The sequence below is a fragment of the Physeter macrocephalus genome, chromosome 4, assembly GCF_002837175.3.
Source record: "Physeter macrocephalus isolate SW-GA chromosome 4, ASM283717v5, whole genome shotgun sequence".
NCBI lineage: Eukaryota > Metazoa > Chordata > Mammalia > Artiodactyla > Physeteridae > Physeter > Physeter macrocephalus.
Genome location: NC_041217.1, coordinates 50565913 through 50587614, shown reverse-complemented (window position 1 = coordinate 50587614; position 21702 = coordinate 50565913). Strand labels below are relative to the sequence as shown.

General features: G+C 54.0%; 1 protein-coding gene across 1 annotated transcript in view; it reads right to left on the bottom strand.

Moving 5' to 3' along the window:
- LHX4 (LIM homeobox 4) overlaps window positions 1-21702 on the bottom strand; it is a 44861-nt gene that overhangs the window by 4929 nt on the left and 18230 nt on the right. The window contains exons 2-3 of the mRNA XM_007104657.1: window positions 20910-21081; window positions 4465-4667 (exon numbers count right to left, since the gene is read on the bottom strand). Of these exons, the coding sequence (XP_007104719.1) occupies window positions 4465-4667; window positions 20910-21081 (375 nt within the window). The remainder of the gene's footprint in view (window positions 1-4464; window positions 4668-20909; window positions 21082-21702) is intronic.

Sequence of the window (21702 nt, the reverse complement as noted above, 5' to 3'; positions counted from 1 at the left end):
ATGTGATAGGCGGGATGGGATGGGATGGGATGGGATGGGATGGGATGAGATGGGATGGGATGGAATGGGATGGGATGGGATGGGATGGGATGGGATGGGATGGGATGGGATGGGATGGGATGGGATGGGATGGGATGGGATGGGATGGGATGGGATGGGATGGGATGGGATGGGATGGGATGGGATGGGATGGGATGGGATGGGATGGGATGGGATGGGATGGGATGGGATGGGATGGGATGGGATGGGATGGGATGGGATGGGATGGGATGGGATGGGATGGGATGGGATGGGATGGGATGGGATGGGATGGGATGGGATGGGATGGGATGGGATGGGATGGGATGGGATGGGATGGGATGGAATGGGATGGGATGGGATGGGATGGGATGGGATGGGATGGATGGGATGGGATGGATGAATGCGATGGGATGGATGAGGCAGATGAGAGCAAGTATTGTTTCATGAAACTTGATCAATGCTTGCTGTATGAATATGTGTGCTGAGTTGAAACATAAAATGAGTCTCTTACTGTAGATCATAGTCAAAATTTTTTGAAAAACACTGGTCTGAAGAGTGTTCAGGACAACATGCTGATTGATCAACTGTCTTCAATGGATTTTGAGCATCAAGTTCCTGTGGGTCAAAGGCTGTTTATTCTCAGTCAGAGTCAGGCACAGAGAGAGGCACTGTGTGTAAGTGGTTTGTTCCTCTCCCAGCACTTAGACTTACTTCCGTTCTCTGCCTAGCAGCCCCAGAGTCGAGCAAGAGGGAATGGGCAGCTGCGTCTGGCCCTCTGGGTTCTTTGTGCCCCTCCCACATGTGTACTTTGAAGGGGGTCTGCTCCATGCCTATCTTCCTACCTTTCTTCCTTTCCACCCAAGAAAACCCTCTCTTAGGAACAACAATAATAATAGCTAATGTTTATTAAGTGTTTACTGTGTGCCTGGTGTTGATCTAAGAGCTTTATGTGCCTATGAGCCTCACAACAATTCTAAAAGGTTTTTCTTGGAGTCAGAAGACCTGGGTTCACCATTCTCATTGAATGAGTGACGTGGGCAAGTCCCCTCGCCCCTCTGAAGCCTGGGTGGGTGGCACATTGTAGGATTAAGTCATCCTTAATGACATGAAGCCCAGGCTCACACTATGATAAATGGTGCACACAGCGGAGGGGGGACAAGGCCCCCAGTCCTCTCTCCTCCTTGGGCTGTTTTCTTCCCCAGCAGAGCATTGTCATCCTCAAAGCCCACCACTCAAGTCCCTCCCTGGGGTCCTGGACCCAGGACCAGGAGGAAGGATTCCAGAGCCACTGAGGCACACACACTGAGGAAAACGTCCAAAATACTTTAAATTCTGTTGTTAGGAATCACTCCCGTCTGCCCGTATTTATAGAGATAAGAAGAGCATGACAGAACTTGATGCAAATACGGAATAGTGCACTTTAAAAATATCCATACGGTCTTTACGTACAAAATTTGAAATAATGAAACCACCAAAAATTTTTTCAATTCATCGATAATTGCTTAATTTCAAAATAGGTTGGCCTAGTGCATTAGAGATTGTTCTCACCATGGCCAGATGGCAGCGCCACTGGGACAAACCCCTGTCATCCTGGGTTGGTGGCCCCTTGGTTCCGCATGGCTGGCTACGTACGCGGAACTTTCTTCTTGCGATTATGGGGACTATTATGCTGTTATTTTAACATTCACTGTTATTATAATTTAAAATCTTTTTTTATATCCTATAACAATATCATCCAAGTATTCATTAAGTAGTGGTGGCAGTGCTTGTGCTGAAAAATGTACCCAAAAATCAATGACTTTGGTACGGAAGTTAAATGTGATAAAATGCTATGAGGAAGGCCAAGCAAGACCATGATACCCTAGGCTGTTAATTTAGGAGAGAGCATCTGGGAGAGACTGAGATAGTGCTGAGAAAATAAAAAGTAGCATTAAGGCAAAGATACACTTCACTGGTTATGGATTTATGCGCTCCCAGGATACATGCCGGCCCCCCGACTTTTTACATTAATTCCTATGGGAAAATTAGTCTTAAAATATGTTAGTTTTGAATTATGCAGGGTCTCCTAGCACTTGTCCCTGGCATAAAATGCCACCTCATTATATTGAAAATGCAAATATCCAGGGAGACTAACACATGAACAAAATCATTCACACCAAGATACAAATAGCTGATATTCAGTCTCTGGGGTAGCACCAGGGAGGGAACCTAAGCCTGAAAGAGGGTTTAGATTAGCAAGGAGGAATTAAAACATAAAAAGAGAGAACCAAATGTCCCACAGCAGACCAAGGCCCCTGCTGCGCTAAGGAGCACCCAGATTTCAAGGGATGGTGTGGCCCCTGCCTCACTGACAGCCAGAGGCAGGAGAAACAGACCAGAAACACTGTGTAACCCCCAGCTGCTGGCAAACCTACAACAGATCTCACCTACTGTTTGCATTTCTTTTCCACACTGGCCTCTCCCTCGTGGAACGTCCCATTCCACAAGTGTCAGCCTCTGGAAACCTCAGGACACAGCCCTATGTGACAGGTGCTCTGACCCACCCCTATGGAGCTGAGATGCCGAGGCTCAACCAGGTACACAACTTGCCAGGGGAACCCCCAAGTTAGTGCACGACCCGGCAGAGATGCCCACCAACCTCTGAGGCCGAATTCGGTGTCTTTCCACCATCCTACAGAGGTCTGCTGCGGGGCAAACCATCCTCGATAAGAGCGTTAGCCCCACTGGGTCATTCTTGCCTCCCCAGCTGGTCTCCCCTTTCTCTCGACCCATCCACAGCAGCAGTGGACGCCAGGCTGCACGTGCTCAGGGTCTAAAGGAGGCCTCTGACAGCGAGAAGCAGCCGCTGGCCCTGGGGATGGCCTGCATCCTTGGGGTCTCTGGTGAAGGGCATCAGAGTTGCACGGGCAGCTTGGGCTCTCTGAGTCCATCTGCGCTGAGGGTTTATCCCTAATCTTCTGTGACACCATAACTGACTCCAAAGTAACAGCACCGAGTGAGTTTTAAGGAGCCAGAGCAGATTAATACATTAAGGCAAAGAGCCTGGGAGCAGGCTTGCAGAGGCCCCAGAAAGAGGAGAAGAGACTGAAGGGCGGTCCATGCCAAACGCCAGAACTCTGGGGGTGGGGGCAGAAGAGAGAGGAGGCCCTGCCGCGCTGTCCCTCCCAGGCTGAGCTCGGCTCCCGCGGCCTCGCCCAACAGGGCCTCCTCACCACCCCAAACCCTTTAACTGCATTCGTTAGCGAAAGACTAATTTCTCCATGCATTGATCATATCTATACAATATATATGTGGGGACCGAGGAAAGACCTGGAAGGAGATACATGAAATTGTTGTTGCTTTGTTTTTTCATCCAGCCCAGAGCCGTCAACAAAAGTGTTCCTCAGTAACACCCTGAGTCGATAAAAATTCTAGTCAAAGGCAAATGACCTTGGATGTTTCACGAGTTTGTGCGCCTGAGATTCCCAGGTTGACTTTGGCCAAATGCCATATTCGGAGCCAGGGTGGAGGGCACAGCCGTGAGTCAGAAGCCTGAGGTGAGGCTGCAGGAGGTGGGGAGTCGGGCTTGGCTTTGCTGTGGGGAGCGCTGGGGAATGGGGGGGGAAGGGTCCGAGCCCTCTCTAGGCCCTGGGAAGGCCCAGGAAAGACCTAGGGCTGCCCAGGAACAAGGCCTTGGAGGGCAGGAGCCGCTGCTGCCCAGGCCGCCCCTGTGAAGGCAGGCTTTCCGGGGTGGTTACTAAAGGCTGGGGCCTGACATCAGCCTCAGCCTGTGCTGCAAGCTTCTGTGCAGACCGTGCACAGGGCCCTGAGGTGACCAGGGAAGGGTGGCGGGGTGCACAGATAAAATAGCAGATAGTTGAGATGGTTGGGTCTCCCTGAACGAGGAGACTGGCTGAGCATCTGCTCCCATATGAGGGGCTTGGGAGACACAAGAGTGGTCACCCCTAAGTCCCTGCCCTCGAAAAGCCCACAGTCTGAGAGGGGAAACAGGATACAGTTAACTGAAATACGAGCTGACCCGTTCCAAGGGTGACTTAGGCCAACGCGAGAGCTCTTGCTGACTGAAGCCTCTGAGGTGCGGAGGTAAATGTGCACCCAGATATGTGAAACTGAGGAGCAGCCCCACTGCAGACGGAGCACCCTCCCAGCCCCGCCCCAAGGGAGGGGCCTCGAGATGATGGGCACAAGGTCCTCGGCTGCTCCCGAGCCAACGTGCTGGCGCGCGAGACAGGCAGGCGCTCAGCGGCCGGAAACCGGTTGATGCTTCAGTGGAGCGCAAGGGCCAAGGGCTGGGGGCTGGGGGTTCTCCCACCCTGCAGGCATCTGGGAAGGCTCTAGAGGAGGCAGGGGGCGAGCAGGGCTCCGAGGGGTGGGCAGCCCGGACTCAGGCAGGACAGGGGGCACAGCCGGCACGGAGGCGGGGGGAGGGGCCGTGCTGATTACCGTTCTGCTTGGCCGTCTCATAGTCCTCCTTGCACACCAGCCGCCCGTCCTCCATGAGGTAGAACTCGTCCCCCGTGGCCAGCTGCCGGTTACAGATGATGCAGGCGAAGCAGTGCAGGTGGTAGACGAAGTCCTGCGCCTTCCTGACCACCTGGGTCGGGGGGATGCCCTGCTGGCAGGCCGTGCATTTTGTGCCGAAGCGCCTGTCAGGGCAGCGTGAAAGGATTAGAGCGCGGGGCAGGGAGGCGGGGTCTGGCTTGCGCACGCTTTTCCTCTGTCCCTCCCCCACCCCACCACTCCGGGGTGTCCATGGGGCCTCCACCCCTGGGCCACCCAACTGTCCGATTAACAGCTCGTCAATTCACCCAGGGCTGTAGGATTTTCCAGGTCCCACTGAGCAGGCAGTTTCACCCTCTGCCTCCTGGTCTTTTCAGCTTGATGGTGAGGCCTAGAGGACCAGCCCCACGGGGCAACTGTGTGCACCCATGCGCATAAAGCATCAGGTGAGACGCCTCTTCCCGTGCTCCCCACGGGAGAGGCCCGTGTGGCTGGGACACGCCACATGCCAGGGTCCACACGGGGCTCCGGAGAAATCACACTTCGGCCGCAGAGCGGGCCTCTCGCGATGGGTTCTCTCTCCTGCCTCTCCCCTCCAACCGGCAGACACTAAACCCTCCGTAGCAGCCTCTGTCCCCTTCCCACGCACAGCCCCTGAGATATGAGTCCGGGACTCTGCGTTTTATACCCCTGCCACCATTCGAGGTGCGGGGCCCTGCAGACCTCAGTTTGAAAAATGCTGCCTCAGACCTCTTCCCATCTACCCCTTTCTGGAGCAGCACCGAGGCAAGAGGAAGGTGCCCACCACCCGGGCGCAAGGTTGGGAAAAGATGAGAAGTAGACCCATTGCAACTATAGTCCAGCTGGGTCATTTAAGCCCCGTTCCCTGTCCTGGCCATACACACAGAGCCATGCCAGTGGTCGTAGAGGCCAGAGGGGAATTGGGGGCCAGTGCAGATGTGACGATGAAGCGGTGGGTGCATGGGGGGTTCTGCTGCAGGAGGGAGGTGGGAGGGTTGGGGAGGAAGGGGCAGAGTTTAAAACAGCAATCAACCTAATTATTCATGACATTTCACACAGCAGAACTTCATCTTCTTCAGGATGAAAGACTTTGCCTAATGGATCTGGGGAAGGTTTGATTTTAATGGTCCTTTTAACTAATGCTTATAGGCAGCCTGATTTCCCCTGAAAGGACAGTACATATTTCATCCCCATTAATACCAAATAAATTAATTATGGTCATGGCTATCATGATGAATCCCAGATTAATGCAGAATGATGGGTCTCTTGTGCAGTAATGATACCTGCCGGGGGGCTGCAGGGGCCTGGAGTAGGCACGGCCAGCTGCGGCTTCAGCCCCGTCCCGGGGGCAAGGGTTCACAGAGATAAGTGGGGTTCTCTAAGTCTAGATGGGTAACCCTGAAAGAGCCAGGAGCGTGGCCCCAGGGACTGCTTTTCTGAGACGAGATCTGAGGAGGGTGTCGGGGTGTGAGGGCCTGAGCTGTTTGGCTCGGAAGGATCCCAGGCTTCTGAACTCCTGGAATGCCCCTCGGTTTTGTGAGGACGGTGGCATGCATGGGAGCAGGCCTCTTTAGAGCAGGGGTTCTCAGCCCGGAGCTCAGGATGGGCTCTGTCAACCACCCCCGAGTTTTTCAAAACTGTGCATCAGGAGGAGGGGCCTGGCCTTTCAACAAATTTTCAGAGGGTTTCACGGGTTTCATCAGATTTCAAGTCCAGGACCCAGAAAAGTAGCGATCAAGTTTGTTGAAAAATAAATCAGTGAATAAAGAACCATGCTTTTAGAGATTATGCAAGGAGATGGCTAAATCTGAGAAGGGAGAACAAAGTCTACTGTCAGTCCTAGATGGTTCTGAACCTCCCAGAGCACAGGTGAGAACCAGGCTTCTTCCACAACTGCTGTCTAACCATGACGCCTGTATTAGAGAGGAAGGCAGGCAGGCACCCAGCTCTTCCGTGTGTGTGTGTGTGTGTGTGTGTGTGTGTGTGTGTGTGTCTGAAGGACAAAGAGAAAGGAAGCCTGTATATGTGTTATTCGAGTGTGTTTTCAAATTGCCTGGAGTTTGTCTATCCAGTCCAGGCCAATTCACAAAGCAGGTGTTCAAAATGAAACAATGCCTTCATCCTGCTCACAGCAAACCCTCCCAAATAAACCACCGGAATCTGAGCGTCCAAATCCTTTGCTGCAAAGGCTGGAGCAGAAGCAGCTCCAGAGAAGAACTAGAGTTTTCCAAAAAGCAAGTCCTATTTTGTGTCCGAGTCACGGGGTGGAGCCCGGCGCGGAATCTGAGCGTCCAAATCCTTTGCTGCAAAGGCTGGAGCAGAAGCAGCTCCAGAGAAGAACTAGAGTTTTCCAAAAAGCAAGTCCTATTTTGTGTCCGAGTCACGGGGTGGAGCCCGGCGGGGGGGTGGGGGGGTGGGGGGGTGGGGGAGGGCTGAGCAGAGTCCAGAACAGAGTGGAGACCCTGCAGCGGCCCCGCCCACAGGCAGGGCCACATCCTCTTCCCACTAAAAAGCAGGCGTGGCTTTCAGTAACCAGAAACCTAGTTGACACCAGAGCCCCAGAGACATGAAAGATAACGAGGGTATAAATTTAATCTACATACCGACAGTGATTCATGCATGAGGGTGGCAAGTGCACAAGAAAAATGAAAAATAAATGGACTTTCCCACCGGCGTTTTTTTAGCAATTGAAGCAATTTTCCTGATTGTGGGATTTATACCGATGGTAAGTGGAAGTTGCTCCTTATTACCTCTCCCCTGGAGCACGGCCAGCAGGACCCTCATTGAGGGGACTGCGTGCACCCCCTGGGCCCACAGGGTTCTCCCAGCGTGGCCCAGTCCTGAGGGGCTCCCCACCCCAACTTCTGGTCAGAGCCAGCGGGCCCAGAATAAGGCGCCGTCCTGTGGGGCTGCAGATGTGATGACGACACTGTCCTCAGTGTCCAGATCTCAGCCCAGCCAGAGTCACAGGTGAGGCAGCCACGGCCTGGGGAGGCTACACAGCTTGTTCTGTGACAAGCAATAATGAGATGGCCGCGGCTAAAACTCCCGGGTCCAAAACCAGGTAAAACTGTGAACCTGGCTGCTACACAGAACCAATAGTCTAACCAACCTGCCCAAATCTGAAGGATGCTGCGGGGGCGGGGGGGTGGGGGGCGGAGCAGGACACCGGCCGAGGAAGAGACTTCCGAGGAATTTTCTAGTCAGCATTCCCTTCATCCTATCGCTGAGCCCCTACTGTGTGCAGGGCCCTGCCTGCTCGGGTGCAAACTGAACTGGCCTTGCTCACCAGAAGGACAATCTCTCTCTGGTCAGCCCTGCCTGCTAGGCCTTCAGGGACAGCCGGTCTCCCCGGGGAAAGCAGCTAGAGCTGATCCAAAAGACAAAGAAAACACAAGGGAAGGACTGGCTAATGGCTAACGTTACTTTCCTTCTCAGAGCAACATCACTGGTAATTCTCTTATCTCTGCCCAACGAGCAGCAGGCAAGCCAAAAAGACCCACCGAAGGAGTGAATGAATGCACGCAGGAAGGAATGAGTGCACGAACTGCTCCTTCAAGCACGTGTCCAAAGCAGGTGGGGAAGGATTAGCACTCACCATAATGACTGCAGCTCCTGGCAGAAGCTCTTCTAAGAAGGGAACTGAACCCCCTGCTGAAATGAGGCCCGAAGTTTACGAAAACATAAACTTTCCACCCCACTTTGCTCTCATCATTGCACTCATTCCACAGCTGTCTCCTGAGTGCCCAACCTGAAAGGCGGGGATTATGATGCCTTCTGACAAATGAGAAACTGAGGCTCAGATGGGCGAGGTGCCGGCCTCGGCTCACACAGGCAAAGAGTAAAAAGACCAGGATTTGAACTCGGTGCTTCTGACAGCACAGCTGGCGCACGGTGGGCGTCAAAGGCAGCAAACGTCACGGAGCAGCCAGCCGTGTGCCTCTACTCTGGACTGGAAGTGGGTTCCAGGGGCCCTGCGCCCCTCAAGCATCCCCAGCTGCTCTGAGCCGCCGAGCATGCGGCTCCCAGGCCTGCGATGCGGGGCTGCCCCGAGAGCCTTCCCCCCCAGGGGTCACCTCAACGCACCAACTGGTCCCATCAACACCTTCCTGCACCTGTAGGTCAGGCGTGAGGGGCCTGGGCTTCCGGAAATGCACCAGACGTCATGGCTGACATGCAGGGCCTGCCCCCGACCCTGGGAACAGGGCCAGGCCTGTGTCCTCGGCCCCTCCCCCTCTGCTCCCGTGCTCAGCCTGAGTTCCCTCTGTGCATTCATCTGTCCACCCCGGCTGCTCTCGACAGGCCTGCCTGGCCCGCTCTCCACTTCAGGGTGTCTGGATACTGTCGGAAGGGTGACAGGCAGGCCTGGCAGGCACCACATCTTCTAGAAACAGGTGCATGTAAATCCTACACCGCAGATGTTCCAGCACATTCCTGATTTTAAGTTCTGAGACCTACCATCAGGCCAGGTACCATATTCTGGTCACCAACACGATTAAAGAGCAGCTCCCGTTTACCAGGCACCTGCCGTGTGCCCGTGTGGTACATAACCTCACTTGATCCTCGCCACCGGCCCTCAGGCCACACCGCTACCTCCCCGGGGCAGTCATTGTCACCCCGGCCCACGCCCCACCCCGGGGCGAGTTTCCCTCCTGGCTCACTGTCGCCCTCGCCGTCCCTGCTGCCGTAATTCTCAGTGGCATCAGTGTCCCCAGAGCCGTCCCTCCTGGCCCTGCCCTCTCGTTTCCTTGACCTCTTCTCCTGAAAGGCATGGCCTCCCCCGTTCCTCAGCCACCCATGCCCATGGTCCACCCCGGACCGTGTCACCGGGAACTGCGGCGCCTCCAGGAATAACTTCCAACCTTCGCACCGTCCTGTCCTTCCAGCTCAGTCCCCGCGGCAGCCCGACGCCCACAGCCCTGCAACCCGGATCCTCTCACTGCCCCTCCCTCCCCTTGTGGCCTCACATCCCCCGCTTACCCAGCAGAGACTCCGTGGTCCACCTTAGGAACCCCTCTCGCCCCCACACCCCGAACCCGCGGCCCGCTCCCAGTCCTCCGCTTCCTCCATGCAGCACCGGGTGTCTGACAGGGCAGGGGGAAACATACCACCTCCCTGACTGGGCTCCCCTTAAATTCAGGCTCTGGACCTCAAGAGGGCCCGGGAAAGCACAGGGCACTTCCCTAGTGCATTAGCCCTCCCACCTTCCCATACCTTCTCTCTCTCAAGCCCCTCATCCTCCGTCTCAGCTGGCGGCCCGGCTTCCTATTTCCGGGAGAAAAAAGGAGCTCTAAGCAAAGGCCTGCCAGGCACTCCCAATGTCCTGTCCACACATGCCCCACCCCCACCCCACTGCCACTTGCCCAGGTCTCTCGGCTTCCTACAGCTGACTCGGCTGTGCTCCTGGTCAAGGCCGACCGCCCACCTGGGCGGTCCACTCCTTCCTGCCTAATGAGATCATTCACCCAGCAACTGGCCCCCTTGCCACCCACATCATTAACTTCCCCTCTCTACCACATCTACCCAGCAGCATACAGCATGCTATTATCAATAGTTCTGCCACTTAAAATAATAAAACCTCTTGACCCTACACCTCCTTGCATCTACCACCCCTTTCTCTACTCCCCTTGGAGCAAAACCCCTCAAAAGACGGGTCTCTAGGCAGGGTCTCTAGTGCCCCTGCTCTCAGTCTTCTCTTGAATCCACTCCGATGGTTAATTTCATGGGCAACCAGATGTTTGCTCAAACATTTTCCTGGGTGTGTCTGGAAGCGGTTTTGGACAGATTAACATTTGAATCAGTCGACGGAGTAAAGCCGATTGCCCTCCTCAATGTGATGGGCCTCATCCAATCAGGTGAAGACCTGAAGAGAACAGAAAGGCTGGCCCTCCCAAGAGTGAGAGTGAACTCCCCTTGCCTGGCTGCCGGGAGCTGGGACATTGGTCTTTTCCTGCCTTTAGACTCGAACTGCAATGCTGGCCCTTCCTGGGTCTCGAGTCTGCCATCTTTTGGATTGGGACTTACACCATCAACTCTCCTGGGTCTCCAGCCTGCTGACTGCAGATCTTGGGGCTTCTCAGCCTCCAAAATCATGTGAGCCAATCCTTAAATTAAATCTCTTTACACACACACACACACACACACACACACACCCTGTTGGTTGCATTTCTGTGGAAAACCCTGAATAATACACGCTCCAGTCAAGGTGCCACCAACAAATCAACCCCAACTGCACTTGACCAGGTCAGCGCAGCCCCGGCATTGCTGAGTCCAGTGGTCAGGTCTAATCTTCCCTGACCTTCTACCACATCAGCCGTCCCTCTTCCTTAGAACGCTGCGCTCACTTGGCCTCAGGACCCGACCCTCCTGGTTCTGCTCCTTCCTCAGACAGCCCCTCCTCCACCTCCCACACCTCTTCTCTGTCCACCCTACACCCCTGGGGTTTCTACTTCCACCTCCAAGCCCAGGCCTCCCCACCTAACTCCAGACGGGTACATCCCATGACGTCCTCAGCATCTCGACTTGGATGCCCAAGACCAAACTCCTGATCCAGATGCAGATCCCAGCATCTGTTCCTCCAGTGACCTTCCCCATCTCAGAGAAGGGTGATTTCATTCTTCCAGTTGCTCAGGCCGACAGCCTCGGACACCCGCATCTGATCTGTCAGCAAATCTCATTGGCACCACTCAAAATTATGCCAAGAACTGGACCACCCCTCGCCGTCTCCACCACTGCCTCCCCAGCCGAGGCCACCCTCTCCCCTTGCCCACAGCTCCCCTAAAGCAACCCCCGGCTGCAGCCCTTGCCCCACCGTCTATCCTCCACACAGTGACCCTGAGTCGGACCATCTCACTCCCCTGCTCAAAACCTTCCAGGGGCTCCCCTCTCACTCAGAGTAAAAGCCAAAGTCCCCTAACTGGCCTCTACGATCCTGCACCATCCGGCCTGCTTCCTGGGCTCGGAGCTCTTTCCCCAGATATCTACATGGCTCACTCCTGCATTTTCTACAGGTCCCCCCTCAGATGTATCCTTCTCAGGGGGCAGTCCTTAACCACCTCCCCTGCACCCCACCCCAGCACTTCCTTTCCCTTGTCTAAAGCACTCATCTCCCATGGATGTACTGTGCATTTCGTTCATTTATCTTATTGTCTTTTCCCCTCTCTAGAAGGCGAGCTCCGTGACAGCGGGGCTGGATCTGTTTGGTTCACCAGTGGACCCAGCGCCTGGAGCAGTGCCTGGCCCGGGATATGTGTTCAGTGACTATTTGGTCATACGTAGCGAATGACCCACTCCTATGATATGCATTAATGCACAATTCCCCCATTTGTAGATGAGAAAACAAGTTCAGAGAGGGTAAGAAACGTGCCAGGGGCCTCACAGCCATAGACAGTGGAGCTGGGATTTGAACCCAATGTTCTTCCTTTCTCTGGGCCGTTGGGAGCAGTCAGTGGAAGCCAGCCCGGGCCCATGCCAGCCTCCCATGTGTGGGAGCTGCCACAGTGCAGTGCACTGTCCCGAGGAAACAAAATACCACACAACTTAATTTTATGCTTTAATTGCTTGGTGGTGATTTACTGCCGGCCGTATATTTTTTTCCCAGTTGACACTTCCCTCCATGTATTTCTTTTATCTATCACCACACTTGACAGGTAAGTCGCTGATATTTACTGTTACTGTATGTACCAATATTTCCAACATATATCACCACCACAGCCATGTCACGGCACACAGAGTTCTGCCCCAGAACGGTCAGCCTTCTCCAGACATAGACGGGGGCCATATTTGGAGAAGGCCTGACACTGGAGAATGTTAGAGCCTTAGAGAATACGGACACAGCTCCCCCATATACATACTCACACATAAAGCTCCCAGGCCCACCAGAACTGCCCCTCAGGCTCTGCTTTTTGTTTTTAATATAATGTTTTTCTTTTCAACAAGCATTCAATATTACTTTGAGATGAATACAATGGGAAAAGCTTTAGAACCAGTGACCTAGTCCAACCTCCTCATTTAACACAGAAGCAAACTGGGGAAGCCCAGAGAGGGTCAGGGGCTTGCCCAAGATCACACAGCTCAGTGAGTGGCAGAAAAAGGTCTACAGCCCAACTCTCCCTTTCCCCAGCCATCCTTCCCCGCTTTCCCTGCTGGGGGGAGATTTGCTTCCCAAGAGGCAATGGGACGTGTAGGATCTGACCCTCTTCTACGAGAGTGCAGCCCATCTCTCTTAATTTTTGTGAACATGCATTAAGCAGTCAGTATGCACCAGGGGATTTCACGTGAGCTATTTCATTGAAAGCGCCCAAAAGCCCTTATCGGTAGCTATTATTATTCCCTTTTCACAGATGGGACAGGCTGCCAGCTGGACCAACAACATCGTCCCTCCTTCCCACTCCTCTCCTCTAGGCACCTAATCGGCTCTCCTTACTCCAGACTAATTCTTCTCTGCCAAGGTGTTAGCCCAGCTGTCACCAAATTACCCTGTGCAGAAGTGCCACTTGGGATGTTTGCTTAGAAGCAGGAAAGCCACCCCAGACTCCTGATTCTGGGCCCAGAACACACACTTTTAACAAGCTCCACACGGATGACCCCAGTACAGCTGTGGCATGGACCATGCTTTGAGAAACCTTGTGTCCTGGACGCTCTTGGCCCTCTCGCAGCATCTGCAGCTTGCTTGTTGATTCTTGAGCCCTTCAAGACCTAAGGACTCATTCTCAGCAGTGGTGCAGCAGACACGGAGACAGGCAGCAGCATGGACGTTCGGGGACAGAGGCCCCCTCCCACCCCCTCCCACCACACCCCCGGCCAGCCCGCTGCATGGACCCATGGTGCCCGCCACAGGGTCCAAGGCTGGTCTGTGGCTTCTCTGAAAGTGGCGCTTCCAGGGGCACCAACAGACCCCAGGAGCCAGATCGACAAGTCAGAGACTAGCTCTCCCTGGACCTTCATGTGACCTCGGCCGGAGAATCAGCAGGGAACGTGGTGGAGCCAGGCCACGGGTTCCTGAGCACTGGGCTCGGGAGATTCAGGAGCCATGGGGGCAACGTGGCCAAAGATGGGCTGCAGCAGGAAGGCATAGACTGGCAGAGAGGGGAAGGACAGCCGATTAGAAAAGCTTCCAGCGGTGCAGAGGTGTGGGGACAGGGGCCCGAGAGAGGAGAGAGGCCGTGGGAATGGAAAGAGAGGGCCTTTGGGAGGTGGGACCCCGTGTCTCGGTACCTGAGTGGCTGGGGGTGGGAAGTAAAGGAGGGAGGAGGTTGGGCCCCAGTGATTAAGAGAACGGGAATTGCTGCTGCCGGCTGGTGTGTTTTAAGCTGCCCCCATCTCCCATTCCCATGTCACCCCATCCCCCTTTGCCTGGGGACCATGTTCCCACAGCCCGGATGCCATCTGACTCCCAGGCTGATTTGCAACTATTTGGTTCCAAACAGATTCTCCCAAGGCAGAAAGGTCTCCAGTATGCAGGTTCCAGAGATGTCAGGAGGCCTTCACTGAGAGCCTGGGCTCCAGGAGGGTGGGCAGGCACGCTGAACGGGAGGCCTCCGGGGCAGGCAGACAGATAATCTGTGGACTCATCACCGCCTGATATACCGCCTGAGGTCCCAGGGGGAACTGCTCAGCTAAGTAATTGCTTCTGCCTCGATTACAGGCCTTTGCAAATGACTATGGGCCTGGTCCCACCAGTGTTTGAATCTTACAAATGTCCGCACGCACAGCTACTATCTGGACCATCTGATCGTTACCTTAAGAGGTTTAATTTGCTTAGCGAGGGAATTAGACTATAAACTATTCGGAAATTATGGAAAGTCACACGTCAAAGAGACCCTCCCCTTGTGAGTTCTTCAAGCACATTTTGCTAGAGTGTGTGTGTATGTGTGTGTGTGTGTGTGTGTGTCCTAACAGGTATGTGGTTATCAAAAATAACAAGTGGCTCAGCAAGAACCTGGCCCCAGATTGGACCACAACCACCCCCAGAACTGAAGTGGCCTCTTCCTGGGGCAACAGAGTACAAGCTAGCTAGAGGCGGCCACACAAGCACAGGCGGGACCCTCCCAGTTCCAAAGCTGGGAACCCCGCTTTGGGAAGTGAAGGCTGAGGGCTGCGGTCACTGCCACAGAGCTCTGGACCACACAGGGAGGGATGGTCTCCTGTGGGGAAGACTCACGGCAGCTCTGCACACCGAGAGGTGGACAGTTGTTCTAATCACCTGACCTGCCATTGCCACTGGACAGGCCCCACCTCCCTCCTCAGGACCCCCGTCTGGCCCATGGCCTTTTGTAGCCTCTGCCCCAGGACCTTCCTTTTCTCTTTTTTTTCTCCTCCCTACATAGATATGCCATCATGGCCTTAATAGGAATAGCTACCAATAATGATGGCTACTGAACACTTCATTTTACTCAGTCCTCACAGTAACTTTTGAAAAGTAGACATTTTTATTCCCATCCCTTTTTCGAGATGGGAGAGTGAGGCTCAGGGAAGTCTAATGCCCCAAATTCACACGGAGCCTGGATTCAAACCCAGCGCCTGCTCCCTCTTCAACGTCCACCTCGGAGAGAGGTTTCTGGCCCCTTATCGGCCCATCAGGCCCATATTGCCCGATGTCCTGTGGGTGTCTGCCCAGCTGAGGGATGGAGGCCCTGGTCACCGGAGTGACTGGCCCAAGGTCACTAACGAAGACCTGGCCAGAGCCAGCAAAACTACCCTGCAGCTGGGCCAAACTCAGAGCGAGCCGGAGCTGAAACAGGCTGTTCGGAACTGCGGGGATAAATCAGCAGCTCCTGGGTTCCCAAGGACGCCGCTTACCTGCCCTTGGCTGACAGCCAGGCTGACTGCCTGGAGACTGACTGGCTGGGGGAGGGGACACAGCTCCCCAGTGACAACGGCGCAGCAGCCCTCCATCCCGCTGGGTCCCCGCAGGGCCAGGCAGGTGAGGGCCTCAGGGGCAGGGAGACACCCCCAGAGAAGCATAAAGTTTTAGACAGGACCCCCCCGGAGTGGCAGTCACCCCAGAATGCCTCCGACACTTCCCCACGGTCCCCTCTGGCAGGCAGATGCCAGCACACATACCTGGCGGCCAGGGCGTGGCTTGAAGCTCCCCACAGGCCTGGAATGTTCTTAAAGGCTGTGCTTTGCCTTAAAAATGTACACAGACTCTTGCCCTTTCTTTGATTCTATAGCTGTTTGTTTTCATATTATAATCATCACTGGTTTGTTTCTCAAGTCTTCATGTAAATTGGCATGGCATCTTTGTCCCCGGCCCACTGCCAGGTACCCTTCTCCACCTGCCAGGCTACCCCCGCCTCCATCTGAGGAGTTCTAGGCCTTTCAAAGTCATCTCAGTGGGAAGGTCTCAAAGCTGGAGGGAGCAGCGGGCAGGAGAGGTCAGCTCAGGCCCAGCCTGAGGGAGAACTCTGACAGCTAGTCCTCCATGGCCGCAGGTCAGGTGAACACATCCAGGGCCAGAAACCCAGAGATGCAGCACCTAGCATGAAGCACCCAGCAGTGCTAGACACAGTTTACACACTATCTTCTTCCCATTTCATAGCAACTCTGTGGGTTAGAATGTCACCTCTTAACAGATAAGGGCATGAGGTTTTCAGGAAGGCCTAGTCACTTGTTTGCTGACAAACAGCTGGTAAAACACAGGACAGGAATTCAATCAAGCTCCGTTTGGGTTCACCAGACCACTCTACTGATAAAATAACTCCCCTTTGCGAAATGCTACTGTGTACCAGGTCTTCTAAAGCAGCCACCATTAGCGTTCCCCTTTTTCCTGCAGAGGACACTGGAGCTCAGAGATGTTAAGGAACTTGCCTAAGGACCCCAGCACTTGAACCAGTTCCTGGAGCAGAAAACCTGTTTTCACCACGCCTCAGAGTAAGGGAGCTGCCAGGCTCATCCCAGGACCAAATCAGTGATGAAAAGGGGGACCCGGAAGCCCAAATCCCAGACCCCTGCTCTCCCCAGTCTCTAGTCCTTTTGCAAGGAGCCAGGGATCCTCCACACGCTGGATGCACAGTCCAGAAAAGACCTGCTCAGCAAATGCAACCCAAGGAGTTGTTGGCTCCCTGGCTTGTGATTCCAATTGTAATAATCTTAGAAGCACACTGTATTAGTCAACTAAGCCTCTCCTCTCAGGCCCCAGAATGTTATTTCCTTTGGAGAAGGGGAGCCAAGGACCTTCAAGAGTCAAAACAACAAACGACAGCAAAAATCAGCCAATGTTACCGAGCAAGACAGAGTTTAACAGCCCCCGCCCTTCAAACAACCTAACAACCACAGAGTACAACCTTCCGACAATACTTCTTTCTGCCTGTGCACACACCAACATCGCCCTCTGCTGCCAGCCACCAGTACGACCACGTCTCACAGGCTGGAAGCTAGTGGGTGGGAGCCAACCTCCAGCTTTCCTCTCTGTCCTCCCCCCGACTCCCGGGGTATTACACACCTCCAGCGGGGCACTCCTCACATTACAGTCTTAAGTCACAAAGCTTCACACAGAATAAAAGATGCCCCTGGAATTGTGCAAAGCAGTGGCCCTGCCCCTTGTTATAGGCAAAGAGATTTAAAATATTGATCCTGGAACTTAGAACCACAGTGTTGATCGGTGAGGTCAATGAACCCTGCCCTCTGCCTCCGAGCCGGGCTTTGGGGCAGATATCATAAAAGGACACTGCTTTTGCTTTTTTCCTTTTCTCTTTTACTTCAAGGAGCATAGAGAAGATGCCTCTGACCAGGCATCTTCCAAGTGCCACGGGCACAAGTGACGGGCAAATCCAAGCGCCCGGCACCTGCTGGCCGTCTCTCGAGGCTGCTGGTGGTGACACCTGCAGCCTGGCGTGAGACGAGGGAGGGACCTGGGCTGCCTGGGACTGCCCTCCCCTCCTGCCCCGCCCCTTGTCTCTGCTCCCAGTGTTCCCTCTGCCCATGTGCCATCTGAAAGCAGGTGCCTGGTGACCTTTAATGAGCTGTAATGAGGAGCAGACCCACCCATTCTGTGACCAAATCACAGCCTGAGCCCCAAGTGGGCAGCAGGTCCCAAGACCCCTGTGGGTGGGAGGTGAGGCCACTCTGACCGTAGACAATTCTCCCTCCCTGTCCTCACCGAGGACTGTGACTTGCTATACCAAACTGTACTGCAGATGTGCCTTCCTGTACCAAACAGCCATGGTCCCCAAAAGCTGGGTGAGGCCTGACTGCCTGTAAATCCATGTGGCCTCCCTAGGGCTTCAGAGGTGCCCGATCTTCGTGTCTGATTGCCCCTCCGTTGGCAGTGGGGAGAATCACTTCAGTTTTAAATTTCTCTCCACCCAGCAGCCCCGTCACAGAGTTAATGACCTGGTTTCAGCACTGAATATGCGGCCAGCGCCCCTGCTTTACAAGAGGATCCGGTCCTGAGAGTGGGCTACTTTAGGAAGCAGAGCAGTCCTGTGAAAGGAGAAGAACTGGGGCTAAATAACGGAGGCATCCTGGGCCTCTGTGACTCACAGGACGCCAAGCCAGGTACGGAAGAAACTGGTCCCCACGGTGCGTTGTGAATTCACTATGTAACCTACTCTCTGTTGCATCAAACCCAGCGATGGCCTGTGGGCAAGGCTCGGGGCCAGGTGCGTGGGGAAGACAGAAAAATGAGTGACTAATAAGCCTTTCCTCAAGCCAATGGGGAAGATCAAACAGGTGCGTGAGGAAGGAGCAAAGCAAGCAGCTCGTGCTGAGTCATCGGGAGAGACACGGGGCAAGGTGGCCAGGCCACTGAGGAGCTGGACTCGCCGTCACGGAAGGATGGGGAGACCTTGAGGGGGTGGACCTCATCCCTGGACGATGAAATAGCTGGGAAATGGGGCATCTTGCTGGGGGCATCGGGTACCCAAGGAAAGCAGTGAGATGGATGGGAGGCTGGACACAGGGTGGAAGGCTCTGGCGACACAGTGCTTCTGGGATATTCTGTAGGCAAAGGGGGCCCTGCTGAAGGAGCTGGGGTTGGGGTGTCAGGAGCTGAGCTGTGGGGGGGACGCTGGTCTGGTGGGGAGGTGTGTGGGCAGCAAGGGGTGGGGAGATGAGTAGAGACATTACTGATAAGCAAGGCCATGGAGACAGGGGGCCAGGGCAATGGCCTGGGTGAGTAATTGTCACTTTTATTTCTGGTCTTGGGCTTAACGGCTCATAGGCCTGTGCTAATCCCTCCTTAGCCCATACCCTGGGCTCCTCCCGGGTCTAGAGCGACCCTCTTTCCTTACCACTACTTCTTCCAAACCCAAACCTACACTTCAGCTGCTGCCACCTCCCTTTCCCACACCCGGAGGCAGCCAGTCGAGGTCCAAACGTCAGATAGGGCCCTAGGGCAAGGCCAGGGCTCAAAGGAGCTTCTCTGGTGACAGGGCCCTAGGTCTGTGGTCCTGACAGGCTTTGCCTGAACCCCAGCCAGAATTCTGACCCAGGGACATCTCAGCACCTATCCTGTACCCAGATGGGCAAGAAGGCAACGTGGCCTCTTGCTCGACCCTGGAGCTCACCAAGGATTTCCAAATAGGAGGATGATGCACTGGCCCTGGAAGCAGGGACAGCTCAGCAAACCCTGACGGCCAGGCCCACCCACCTACTTCCTCCTGCCTTCCTCCCCTGACACACGATGACACTCGTCCCATCCAGGGGCCCATAAGAGCTGCCATGGTGCTTGGCCACAGCATCCAGGATGGAGGAAGGCAGAGGCAAACGTGTTGCTGAGAAAGGATGTGGCTAGAGGGGACGGAACCATGTAAATGTCAAAATAAAGGCAACAAGGTGAGGGTCAGAGGTGGGGAGAGCAAAAGGAAGATTGGGAGAAAGGGGAACAGTCCACAAAAAAGACTTAGAGGAAGAAGCAGAGGCCCACCCCTCAACTGTAACCATCAAGGATTCATTGGGTATGCCTGTGCTAGCTACTGCCCCACCCTCAGGGAGCTCAGACATGCACACACACACAGAGACATGTGCCCCCCCACACACACACACACACTCCCAAGGAGAGAGCAGTGCTTATTTGACCAAAGTGTGATGGTGACAATGAGTCCTACCTTCTGAACACAAGCCATGGAGGCAGCCCCTGTGGTTACCAAGATCATCTTTAAAGTGCTTTTCAACTCATATGGGACTAACCAAACTTGAGAATCCTCAGAAATTCAAATCACTTATTCCCCACAGTTAAACCTTGGGGAGGATTTGTGAGAAATCATGTTCTGTATCAGGACTGGCACTTCTCCCTATTTCTCCTCCCTGTCTCCAGAAAACACATCCTCTGAAGGACGCACACCATCTCTCCTGGGCTTGTTCGTTTGTGCCCAGTGTGTCCCGGGGCTGGCGAGCCTCCCGGCAGTCCCACCACACTCCACGCACCCCATGGGCCACCAACACTGGGCTCTGTGTCGCTGACAGACACGCCCCACCTCCTGCTCTTGGCTTTGCTGTTACCAGCTGGCCCACGTCATTTGAAGCATCAGCCTAAGTGCCTCAGGTAATAAATTCTTGGAGAGAAGTCTCAAACTAAATGCCATGGAAAATAAATTCTAGGAGATCCCCTCACTTTGACCTAAAGTTTCAACATGATTTATTTCTGATGGACCCAACCCCAGAATGAAAAATCAAGGACAGTCTTAAGAGCTAATACTCATGTATCAGGCAAGTATCCTAAGGAATTTACACATGTTGACTCATTCAAAACTAACAACACCTATTATTATCAGCCCCATTTTACAGATAAGCAAACTGAGACACAGAGAAGTTAAATAATTTGCCCAAGAGCACACTGCTAATAAGTGAGTTCAAACCCAGGCAGGGTCTGGGCTCTAAACTGTCACACAAAACTGTCTTCTTTGTCATATTTCCATTGAAGTTGATGACACTGTCTGAGCCTGGCTCAACCCCTACCAGGAGCAATACTTCTCTGAGACCCTTGGAGCAACCATAGAGATGCCTCTAGATTTGGGGCACAAAATTCAAAGTACCACTCTGAAAGCCACAGGAATGATACAGCCAAGTGCCCTGAGGCACCAACTCACCAAGACAGAAAGAGCAACTCATTCTAGGATTTGCAGGGATCCTTTGTCAGCCACCCTGGAGAAGTCTGGCTCTTGCCTCCTGCTGGCTCCCCACCCATGGCCCTTGCAGAGCTCAAGTGAGCCCGAGATTCTGGGCCTCAGGGGGTGATGGGGCCAGTGATCAAAAGGGGGCCCTCAATGAGGAACAGCCTCTCAGCACCAGGATTCACCCACCCCACCCGGGGTGGATCCCCGCCCTCCCCACCCTGCCTTACTGAGAGCTTCTCCCTCACTGCATGGGGGAGGCAGTTAGATCAGGGCAAGGAGAGCAAGGTGCACCCCCCAGCTCTGACTTACTTGAAGAAGTCTTCCTTGCAGTAGACGCTCCCGGCCCTGGAGAAGCACCTGTCAGCTAGCTGCATCTGGCAGTCTGCACACTTGAGGCAGGAGCTGTGCCAGTGTCTGTCCAGGACCTTCAGGATGAACTTGTCCAGGATATGCTGGTTGCAGCCAGCACACTGGGGGATCTCTGTGGAGAGAGGAGAGAGAGGCAATGTAAGACTTCTGTACAGCACCACTAACCAGGTGCTGTTTGGATGCCTTCTCATTCTGCTTCTTTTGGGAAAGGACATAAGCCAAACCCTCAGGGCTGCCACATACAGTTGTACAGGTTGTACACTGCACAAAGGTGCCTGGTCAAAGGAGTAGGTTGGGACTGAAATCCAATCCATGCTTTTCTGGCCTGGCTTTGGGTGGCTTTGACCCAAAGGGGTTGCCTGTTTCTAAGAGCACCACAAGGCTAGCAGCATCAGCTAACTCCACTTTTGCCAGCTGCAATTCCACAGCCAATGGCCAGGAAGACCCAATAACATTCACCTTTATTTCTATGACATTTTCACTACTGGGTAGAATCTGTGCTAAAAACCTCAGCCTCTAAAGTAAGCCCTGCCTAAGCATGGACTGAGAGGCCATCTGGCATAAAAAGTAAATGATATGTTGGGGGTGGGTAGTGACCAAAGTCCATGCCTGAAGGTATTTCTGGAGAGAGAATCACAGTATTTTTTTTTGAATTTTATTTTATTTTTTTTAATACAGCAGGTTCTTATTAGTCATCAATTTTATACACATCAGTGTATACATGTCAATCCCA